General features: G+C 43.1%; 1 protein-coding gene across 1 annotated transcript in view; it reads left to right on the top strand.

Annotated features, from left to right (window-relative positions):
• The window catches only part of LOC117961344 (E3 ubiquitin-protein ligase pellino homolog 2), an 11,744-nt gene extending 878 nt beyond the window's left edge, over window positions 1-10,866 (top strand). The window contains exons 2-7 of the mRNA XM_034899926.1: window positions 4,706-4,835; window positions 5,301-5,402; window positions 5,923-6,120; window positions 6,219-6,404; window positions 6,486-6,691; window positions 7,349-10,866. Of these exons, the coding sequence (XP_034755817.1) occupies window positions 4,706-4,835; window positions 5,301-5,402; window positions 5,923-6,120; window positions 6,219-6,404; window positions 6,486-6,691; window positions 7,349-7,733 (1,207 nt within the window). The 3' untranslated portion in view covers window positions 7,734-10,866. The remainder of the gene's footprint in view (window positions 1-4,705; window positions 4,836-5,300; window positions 5,403-5,922; window positions 6,121-6,218; window positions 6,405-6,485; window positions 6,692-7,348) is intronic.
• The last annotated feature ends 844 nt before the right edge of the window (window positions 10,867-11,710 follow it).

Below are 11,710 nucleotides of genomic sequence, written 5' to 3'. Positions count from 1 at the left end.
GTGGTGGTGGTATCATTGTTTTAAAAATACATAAACCTAGCTCAATGTATCAAGTCATTAAGTCTCTTGTATTACTAATTAATTAACGGCGCAGCCAGGATGACCACCCATGAGGAGAGGAGGAGGAGGAAAGACCCTTTCCATCGCCAGCACACAGTAGGCAGGATGTGCTGATGACAGCCACCAGCTTCCACAGCGTTTCCACCCCTACAGCTCTGTGCGGGGTCTGCAGAGACCATAAATGCCACAACACACACACACAAACACACACATGCTCACACAGTCATATCCAGGCTTACACAGGCCTCCCTCTTGCCCTGCAGAGCTTCCTGTGTATGCCAAAGATAACTGACCTAATGGCCTATCTCTTCCCCTCCGGCTGAACATGGAGTGAGGAGGCTCTGGTCCGCCTGTATCAGAATACTGATTAGTTGTCCTTGCCGTCATCTGACTGTTTGAACAGAGCAGTCCTTTTACATCCTCAGACTAGAATAAGGACCTTAAACACAAGTGCAGCCTGTGGTGTGCGCCACATGTGCCTCATCAAGGGATGAAAATGCATTGTACTGCACGTATTAGCTCATTTTGAATCCGCAGTGATTGTTTGGCTTGACTTTTTGTTGCCAGGGTGATGGCCACAAGCTTACAGGCTATTATAGGTATCATCTCTGGGGTTATGAACAAGGCTTGAGTGTTACGGGAAAAATAGATTTACCTAACTTCTACCATCTTCTGTTATTGTTGTTATTAGTGCTGTCTCCTCTTGGTCGATTAGTCGACTAATCTCTGGTTTTGGTATAAGTCGACTAAGATTTCTTTAGTTGATAAGTCATTTTTTATGCTCGTTCATGCTTAATTGCGCATTTCCAAGAAACTTATGAGTACATTTCTGGTGAACACAACATATAAAGTGGTGCTTTTGCAGGATTAATTGTGTAGAAACTCAGTTTTACAGATGGTTAATTAACTACATTTGTATTATGCTTTTCTAGTCTTAACCACCTCTCAGAGCCACAGCTCTGTTGATTAAATCAACTAATCGATTAGTTGACAAAATTATGTAAGTGGTAGTCAACTAAGAATTTCTTTAGTAGGCAGCCCTAGTTGTTATTTTGTTATGTCACATAACTGTCACAGTGGTACACAATACACTAATAATGTCAATATTAACGTTATTTCATAGGTGATCCCATATCCAAATCAGTGGGATGTATTGTGGTTCAGACCCGGTTTGTCGGTCCCCAAACATACAGCAGGTAACTCTGACAGCAGACACCCGGTGTCAGAACTGGCTGCTCCTTCTACTGCGTCCCTGTCACATATCATATTTCCCCAGGCCTGTGTTGTGCAAGTGTGGTTTGACTTTGCATCTGTCAGCGTTGACGATCACATGCCCTGCGTGCTCGATGCCTGCTTCACTGCAGGCCTTGTGATCTTTGCAGTGGCTCTCTGCCATCGCTCATTAGGCTGGACGCCATGTACAGCGCTGCCCCGTCCGGCAGCCCATTAAAGCTCAACTCCCTAATAACACACTCCCATCATCTCTATGCAAACACCCTCATGTTCTCTGCAGTTATCTCTCGCACACCTTTTTATCTCACCCCTCTTAACACCGTCTGTGTTGCATTCCTCCATGTCTCGCCCAGTCCCTTCTGTGCCAGCCTCTCAGCGTTTTGCTGAGTGCTGACTGCCACACAGCTCGCCCTCAACGAAAATAAACTCTGTGTCGAGGGGCAGAAGGAGTGAATATTTCATTATGTGCCTTATGATGTGCGCACATGCTTGATGTAGGCCTGAACTGCCCAGGCAAATCTTACCTTGTGGAGCTGGTCTTTCACTGGCCTTTACCCTCGACCCTTCTGCCCTGCCTTGCCCCTCAGCCCCCCCCTCGTCTCCCTGCAGCCTGCCATTCGCTTCATTTAGTTTTCTGTCTTCACCTCGATAGCTTTTGACTTTGTTTCTGTCTTTTCTGTCAAGGCGCTGCCTGCCTTTTCGCTTTCTATAAGCTGATGTACTCGCCTGTGCCCTCTTATCCTTTTGTCCCTTTTCATATCTTCTGCCTTTCAACCGGACCCCTCAGAACCGTATCCCTATGTGTCGTCTTTTCCTGACCCGGACCTTTTTGTGGTCAGCCGGAGTCCAGTTTAAACTGACAGGCAGGGCCGAATAGGTAGCACTGTGTCATCGTCTGTGATTACTACCAGTAGATATGGCTCGCTTGAAGGTTTTTCCGGGGTCGCTACCCACAGAAATATATTATAATATAAACATTTCGGTCAGGAAAGTATAGCTCATTTAAAAATGCATAATGTAAAGAAAATTCCCTTAGAGACACAGAAATGAATCCACCTTAAAACAGTTTATGGATTTTCCAGTGAACTGCTATGCTTATAATAAATAAATACATTTAAACAAGATAATATGAGAGAGGTGAATATAGGCAGGAGTTGCAATCCACTGTGATTTTGGTCTTTAAATGCTACAACTCAGATAAAAGATGTTGATGAATAACTGGGCTTCTATTTTAATTCCCTGCCATCTGCTCAGTTTGTGCCTTATCTGGTTAGATTTGGAAACAAGGTAGTATTTTTCCAATGTTATCTCAGGAAAATGTTAAAAGAAGACAAGTGGCATGTTGAGCAAGTGTTGCGCATTGTCCTTGTCCTGGACTGTTTTTCTTACCTAGAATTTGTTTGGGTGATTTCCAATATTTACACCTAGCTATTTAATCATTTAGCCACCTAGGAGAGATAATTATGCCAGTGTCTTTGTCCTTGTGAAGTGTACGGAGAAACAAAATGACCCACTCACTTTATCAAAACCACAGTTTTAAGTCTTCCAAATGTTCAAGATATTCCTGCAAATAACAGTTACGTTCAGCATTGATTAATCTGCAGGTTATTTGCACGCTTAAGTGATTAACCATTTTGTCTGTAACATTTCAGAAAAAAAGTTCTCAGTCTAAAACTTCCAAATTAAAACGTTTTAATTTGTCCAAACTTGGGCTGAGCGATATGGAGGAAATCAAATATCACATTATTTTTGACCAAACACCTGGATAACGATACCTCAACAGTATTGTTGTGGTGACTACTTGTGCTTTCACAAAATATTTACACAGTAAGATTTTTGATACATAATCATCAGTAATGTGGCTATAATGACTAAGTGGGTGAAGGCTAATAATAGAACAGTCACACCAGCCTGGCGAGTTCACAAAATGACATCACGTTACTGTAATGCAGCCTTTAAAACCAGGAAAAGACACCACTTATGCCATATTATGATATTATGAAATCCAAAATCTAAGACCATATCTAGTCTCATATCAGGATATCGCTATAATATTCATATAATATTGCCCAGTCTAGTCCAGACCCCAAAGGTATCCAGTCTACCATCATATAAGACATATCATATACTTGTTTCCAATTCACTTTCTGCTGATTGATGAATTGAGTGATTATTTGTAATTTAGTTATTATTACTTTATATTGTTATGTTGTTTGGGCTTTCAGAAGATCAAATATCCACTATCCACTATGTCCACTACCAGTCCCCAAAAGGGACATCTTAAAACTGTTACCACAGTCAGACAGCATCAGAAAACCCAAAGTATTCAACCCGTAATGATACGCGATGAAGAAATCCAAGCGCTTGATGTATTAATTAATTATTCATTTTTCAAAATTGTTATTGATTTATTTTCTTATGAGAGACTGCTTTATGAAACTATCAAGGCTTCTAGCAGAGCGTGGTTTCTCCAGCCCACATCGCGAGGCCACCGTGACAGGGATCAGAGCCAGACCAGATGCCCTATGATCTGATCAAGTCTGAAGGCCAGTAAAGACTGTTAGTGTCCCCCTTAGTCTTCCTGCCCACTGGGCATCCCCTTAATCCTTTTTTTTTATAAGGACCATGCCCACTAATTAGTTAAAAGCCTGAAACCAGCATTCTACCTTCCTTGTGAACTCAAGCTGTGAGAAGGATGTTCCACTCTGCTGCAAAAGAAATTGAGGATAAAGTCATGATTTGGATCTGCACCGGAAAGGTTTCAACATCCTGACTCCCTCCTGTTCATTAAAACATCAAATCTGACAGCATTTCTTCAGAAAAGGGGTGATAGAATACTCTGAATACTACAGAATCTGAATGTTCACGTCTGTTTCTATTAATGAACACAGACCTTATTCAGCATACTAACTGGAGCACTCACTGAAGGCTGTATGGGTAACGGGATTGTCCTGCTGAAAATGCTTTTTATTGTAACAAAAAAAGAAAGAGGTTAGGGAAAGAGCGCGCTCCGCTTCAGTAAGCATGAGCATGGAGTACAAGCTGAGTGAGTGAGATCAAGTGCTAGTTGGCCTTTTTTATTGGGGTTCAGCAGTCTAACGTGAGTCGTGAGTGTGATGCTTTTTCAAAAGAATGTTAGAAAGTTATTTCTTCAGACATCTTGGCATGATTGGTGGCATTTTAGTTACAGCTTTAGTTTTCCCACAAGTGATGACACATCATAAATACAGTCTACAAACGAGAAAGCAGTGTTCCTCCCATCGTTAGGCTTTCTCAATGAAGCTAAATGAACTGGAAGGATGTGCAAGCTTGTCCTCTTTGAGTCTGAGTTGTATTCTAGTCTGATCTAGATCAGCTGAACGTGATGTGCTTGTGTCCGTGTTCACGTTTTTTTAAATTCATTTTCTTCCAGGTACAATGGCTCTCTACCAAGCGGAGACCGTGGGCGTAGAAAGAGCCGCTTCGCCCTGTATCGAAGGGCCAAGGCCAACGGTGTCAAACCAAGTGCTGTGCACATCCTCAACACACCACAGGACAGCAAGGTACGTGTGTGTGTGTGTGTGTGTGTGCGTATACACTCTGTTTTTTCAGCGTGTAACATTAGTTTCCTTCCTGTTACTCCCTGTTGTCTTTTATAAATGAGTGAGAAGGATGACTAAGCATGACGACATCACATACGTGAGCTATCTATCCTGTGTGTGTGTGTGTGTGTGTGTGTGTGTGTGTGTGTGTGTGTGTGTGTGTGTGTGTGTGTGTGTGTGTGTGTGTGTGTGTGTGTGTGCGCGCGCGCGCGCCTATATACAGATGCATGATTGTTCAATGACTTGAAAATTGAACTGTAACTGTAACATTACAGTATGACATTTTTATTTTACACGTATTAGTGTAGGTACATCTTATGGATTTGTGAGTAACAGAGGGATTCAGTCCAATGTATTTTCTGTCAAGAAAAGGAAAGACTTTTCCAGAAGATGAACCCATTTTGCCTGTGGCCCTTGTTGTTGCAGGCTGTCCACAGCAGGGGGCAGCACAGCATCTCTTTCACTCTGTCCCGTAACCAGACGGTGGTGGTGGAGTACTGCCATGACAACAACACAGACATGTTCCAGGTAACCACCAAGGGAAATCAAGAAAACAGTAAAACTTTTAACACACCCTGCTTTAAATAATGGCCCGTGTTCCAACGCAACTAATCCTAGATTTGGGATCACGTGCAATTGTCTCCCAAAATATGCTGTTACGTAATGCCATCAAAGGAATTTCTACAATAGGTAGATTATTTTGGTTCTATTGTGACTACGACTTGTGTGGAAAATCTCCAAGAAAGTGTATTTTTAGACTCAAAGTTCTGCTCTCTAATAATAGCATCACAGATGCTTTTGATTTGCAACAGATGATGACGTGTCTTTCACCCACGGTAATAAAAGCCACAATCACGGGGAGTCAAAATTCTTTAGGTTGTGGAAAAATATACACACCCACATTTAAGCTAGTGTGAATTTAAAACCATTAACTATTAAAAACTGTGTGTGTGCGTAAATATCAATATTAGTTTTGAATATCACGTTGAAAGGCATTTGTTTTGATGAATGGTACCCAGTGACCCCCGCTCCGTGCTGTACCCTGCAGATTGGACGCTCCACAGAAAGTCCCATTGACTTTGTGGTGACAGACACCTCCGGAGGGGGGAAGGAGGGGGAGGACCCCTCCATTGCTCCCAGCACCATCTCCCGTTTTGCCTGCAGAGTGGTGTGTGAACGCAACCCACCTTACACTGCACGTATCTACGCCGCCGGCTTTGACTCTTCCAAAAATATCTTCTTAGGGGTGAGCAGACATAGTAGGGTATATCGTTTTGGAATCAGTTTTAAAATAATGAAAACATACTTATAAACCTCATTAATCTCATGTCTTTGCCGCTACAGGAGAAAGCAACAAAATGGAAAAACCCTGATGGGCACATGGACGGCCTGACCACCAACGGGGTGCTAGTGATGCACCCTGAGGGGTTCCCAGAGGACCCCAAGCAGGGTCTGTGGAGGGAGATCTCTGTCTGTGGGGACGTTTATGCCCTGCGGGAGACACGCTCTGGACCCAGCCGGGGCAAACTGGTGAGTTACCGTGTCCACAATACCGTGAGGTCTGTTTTGGGTTGGACTGTCAGCAACGTGTCCATCTGTGTGTCCCTGCAGGCCGAGGGTGAGAGCAGTGCACTACGTGACGGGTCCCTGGTTGACCTGTGCGGCGCCACCCTGCTGTGGCGTACAGGCGAGGGGCTCATGCGTGCTCCCACCCTGCGTCACCTGGAAGCACTTCGCCAGGAGCTCAATGCGTCCCGGCCCCAGTGTCCTGTAGGCCTCAGCACGCTGGCCTTCCCCAGCCTGCCGCGCAGCCACAGGTGGGAGCCCCAGTCTGATTCCAAAATACTCACTGTCTTCTATCAGGATGTTGACCTCGCTTCATCTCCAGTCGCCATGCCTATAAAGAACATATTACTGCCTCTACAACGCCAGCGCTCATTAGTTATATCAAATTTTAGCACCTGTAGATCGCACAAAGCTGAAAGTTTTGACACTCCGTCAGTGTCTCTAAGAAGCTCCGACAGCTTCAGTGTCGCACGGACCGCTACAGGAAATCATTCCTACCACAGGCAATAAAACTTATTAACACATCATCACTGGGTGCTGATAAGACCCTGAGACTCCTCAATACTGCACTAAGTGCATCCTGTACAATTGGTTTATCTATTTATCGATTATAGTATTTAAGCAGTTGCACTTTTTTGTATTCCCAACTTGTGTATATTCAAATATTTGTTCTTCTAATTCATCCTATTATTATTTCATGTTTAGTATATTGTATGAATGTATATTGTATCATAGTATTCCGTTTATATTTATATTCTGTGCTGTGTGACATATTTAGCTGCTGAAACACTATAATTTCCCATTTTATGGATCAATAAATGTCTGTCTGTCTGTCTGTCTGTCTGTCTGTCTGTCTGTCTGTCTGTCTATCTATCTATGTATCTATCTATCTATCTATCTATCTTCAGCCTTGAAGAGCGTCAGCCTTGGGTCTACCTCGCTTGCGGTCATGTCCATGGACGCCACGACTGGGGCCAGAGATCTGAGAGAGTGGAGGTGCCGGGAGAGGGCGAGGGTTCCACAACCCGCCGAGAATGTCCCCTGTGCAGGACCGTGGGTCCCTACGTGCCCCTGTGGCTGGGCTGCGAGCCTGCTGTGTACGTGGACGCTGGATCCCCGACTCACGCTTTTGTCCCGTGCGGCCACGTCTGCTCAGAGAGGACAGCCAGGTACTGGGCTGAGACCCCGCTTCCTCACGGGACGCACGCCTTCAGACCCGTGTGCCCCTTCTGCTCCTCTGCCCTCAGCACCCCCGGCTGGACGCGGCTCATCTTCCAGGGCCCCATCGACTAGTCGCCACCCCTCAGCAACCACTATCACAGTAACAGAAAGACGCCTGGGCTTCGTTCATGTTGTCGACGTCGGTCAGTGTTCAGTAAGGATAGGTAATGGATTAGGAGTGCATGTGTGCTCTTCACTCAGGCCACACACTGTGCATAACCAACACCGGCCAACGTTGTTACTGAATGGAGCTCAAAGCTGAATCCTTCCTGTTCTTTATCCTTCAATTCTTGTTCATTGGTATAAGATCTGGTGAAGAAGTGCTAAATAACATAACAGAATACTCAATACTGTCATGTCTCTAAACTCTAACCCTCTGTCAGGCACGCTGTTTTTCATTCCAACCAACCAAACACTCCACTTCCACTGATCACCTAACCATTAAGTAAAATTGTACATAGACAGTAGGGCTGTCTCCTCTTAGTCGATTAGTCGACTAATCTGTGGTTTTGGTATAGGTCGACTAAGATTTCTTTAGTTGATAAGTTATTTTTTGTGCTTACTCATGCCTAATTACGCATTTCCAAGAATCCAAGAGCACATGTCTGGTAAACACCAGATTGAAAGTGGTGCTTTTCCAGGATTAGTTATGTAGAAACTCAGTTTTACAGATGGTTAATCAACTATATTTATATTATGCTTTTCTAGTCTTAACCACCTCTGAAAGTGCACAGCTCGGTCGATTACTCAACTAATCAACTAGTCGACCAAATCATGTGTTATTCAACTAAGAATGTCTTTAGTCAAGGACAGCCCTAATAGACAGGAGCTGCTGGGCCCTTGTTAAGCAATTATTTTTACTCCATTATCAAATGTCTCAACCTTCCCCCAAAACTTGAACGATGTCACAAAAGACAAACAGATCCGAACACTTTTTATGTGTGTCTTTCAGAAGCCATGTATAAAATGACAAGTAGCTTTTTGCACCTTGTTCCTCTGCAGCGTCCTACACGTCCGCAGCGACTGCGTGTCCTTAACTCGGTGAAATGCCGCCCCTTGCACTTCTCGGCCTGACATCCGACCACGTCTTCATTTCTGAAACGTTGTTACTGTAATTGTTGTGAAATGCTCGCCACTCGTCAAACAACGTAATCCATCTGGTCTCAGCTTCTGCCAAAACCACCGTCACCTGTATTTGAATCCAAGTCTCTTTACAGATCTGCTCGCTCACTTTCGTGTCTTCCTGCCCTGACGACCAGCTGATTTAGATTCCTAGCTGTGTTCTCAGCAGGCCATGTTAACTACTTACGGTAATGTGCTTTACAAGGTCAGATCAGAGGCTCGTGCTTCGATCTAGCTCTTCAGGTTCCCAGCGCTTCATGGAGGGGAAATAATTAACCATCAGAAAATGAGTATATGCAGTTTTCATCTTTTGTTTTCACGCATCATTTTCAGTGTGAAATCTATGCAGCAAGAGACCCATAAACGAGACCCCCTTGTGTAGTGTTAGGTTGGAATGAAAACCGGCAGACTCTCTCTCTCTGAAGGGAACACTACACGCTGTATGATCGCACCACAGTATTCACCTCTTGAGGCCAGGTCTTATCCTGATTATCAAGCAGACCGAGGATAAGCACAGGATGGGAGTGAAACTGGGTAAAATCCACTATATAACTCCACAGCAATAATAGCACTCCCATATATAAGCTAGATGTGTTGCTATGTTTAGCCAAGTGATAGGTCGCTTTGAACATGGCTGAAATGGTTTCCAGGTTAAGGGCTCAACCAGAGGTGGGTTCAATATCACGATTTATTTCATTGTGGTGTTGTGTGTGAGTGTGTGTGTGTGTGTGTGTGTGTGTGTGTGATGTTACCAAAGCACTAGAATTTAAAGGTGAGCAACTGAATCAGCGATTAAACACACAACATTTCTTTCAATGCTCATTTTAGATGCGTTAACAGCCTAAGCATGCTAACGGAGATTAGCATGTTTCGGCTGCAGAAGCACACATCAGTTGTCATGAAAGGACATATTTTGTCGCTCCTGTTGTGCTAATTGGAACACACTTCTGGTTAATGAATTGTGTGAAACAGGGTCCATGTTTGTATGGTGGAGTATCAAAAAGGTATGACCTTGCATAACCTCAAAAGATAACCTTGTTTTGTTTAAAGAAAACTATTTTGTTAGAAAATGGGGAGGGATTTATTTGGGGGAAGCGGGAGGAATTCTTTTAGATGTTCAGTGTTTCAAAAAAACAACTATTTTTCTAACTGATAATTGGTTTTGGTTAACTCATTGTTTCTCATTGTTAACAAGTTCAGTATGTTTCTGAATATTACGGTGTGGTCGATGTAGGAGAGCTTGTGAGTGAGAAAACATTGCCAACACTGTGTCCAACAAACACACATCACATCACACTGCTACCATAAAAAAAACTAACATTGTCCAGACAATGAATGTAGCCAAATACTCAGGCTATGTTTAGCCTTCCCTGGTGCTCATATTGAATGGTCTATATTGTGATACTATTTTTGTAACTGAATATTATGGTGTAGCTCGGTGAACTAGCTCGATAAAGTCTGATAATTTCAAAATAGCCTCAAGTGTGGAAGACGTATAATTGATAATACACACTCACGTGGACATTGTGGTTAGCTTGCATGTGCTGAACGTACACACACAGTATGTACACGACACGTACATATACTCGAAAAACTTTGCACGGCTGATTGCCAACCTGTCATTCACGCTGAGAGCAAGATGTCTTCCGGGTCTTCAGCTGTTAAAACTGCAGCGTTTCCAGTTGTTTTTTTAAGTTTAGTTTTGGAAGACCTCTCCAAAAGAAAAAAAAGGAAAAGAATAGAGAGAGAGCCTAAAAAAAAAAAATCCTCATACTTGATAGATGTTTGACGTTTGTGAATGAGACCTATTGAATCCTACTTTGTACTTCTATGCTAATATTTTCAAACTAATTTCCTGCAGAAAGATTGTCCTCATCGACGATGATCACGGAGCATTTAAAGCGATTGAAAGCCATTCTGCTGGTTCCAAGATGACGTTTGAAGTCTAAATACAAGATTTAAACTCCCTGTAGTGCGGTGGTTAATAGACATATTGTTGATCATTACTGTAGCTCAGGATTAGTGACTTCAGATTCCCAGCTGGCAAGGCCTGAAGGCAGCCGGATGGAAGACACTATCTGTCTAGATGTGAAAGTAATCACCTAATGGAAAGTCAAAGTTGTAGGGTAGATCACCACAGGTCTGGGATCAGTCACATACGGGTCTTTAATAAAAGGGGTCAAGGCACAAACCGGCAATGAAAACATCTGGATCAGCTGCCCTTTACTAAGCACGCCAAATCTTGCTTTAGGATATATACGACACATAGTGGAACACCATTGGCATGTGGATGGAGGAACCGCTGCAGCACCTCATTGGCTTTCACTTTATAACCTGATATATTTATTTTTCTTCACTTTTCCTTTGTCTTATTCTTCATTTGAACTCTCTTTGGGTTATAGGTGTCCATATGCAATTTACTCTCCCTTGTTTCTTTTAGATTTTAATACCTGACTTTTTAAATCCAGTATTTTAGATTGTTAGAAACCACCAGTAACCACCAGTCCTTAGCAGTCCCCTAACCTTTTTTATGCTTTAAATTCACTCCAGATGGCAGAACCTCCTCAACTTATGAACTCATCTTACTGTAGGTGAGCCAGCACGTGATATACAGCGTAAAACCTCACCGTTAATATTGCATTCCTTTTAATACATCTGTGTTATGTACAGCTATATTTTGTATTATTTGATATCATATTCTTCGGTATTCGTCCGGTGCACAGACAATCGCTATACACATGTCAATAAAGTGTTAAAAAGTTGAATTTTCTTTGTTCCTGTGTCTGTTTTGAACTTTGGATTATTCCTTCCTTAATAATGTGTTTATTACATAGAATACAGTTCACTAAGGGGCACTTCACATGTGCTGCCACCAGCAGAGGGCGCTCTCTGCCAGCTCGAAATCTGACAGCCGGACACACACACAC

The sequence above is a fragment of the Etheostoma cragini genome, chromosome 18 (genome assembly GCF_013103735.1).
Source record: "Etheostoma cragini isolate CJK2018 chromosome 18, CSU_Ecrag_1.0, whole genome shotgun sequence".
Classification (NCBI taxonomy): domain Eukaryota; kingdom Metazoa; phylum Chordata; class Actinopteri; order Perciformes; family Percidae; genus Etheostoma; species Etheostoma cragini.
Note: the sequence above shows the minus strand (reverse complement) of the source record. Positions and strands in the feature narration are given on the sequence as shown.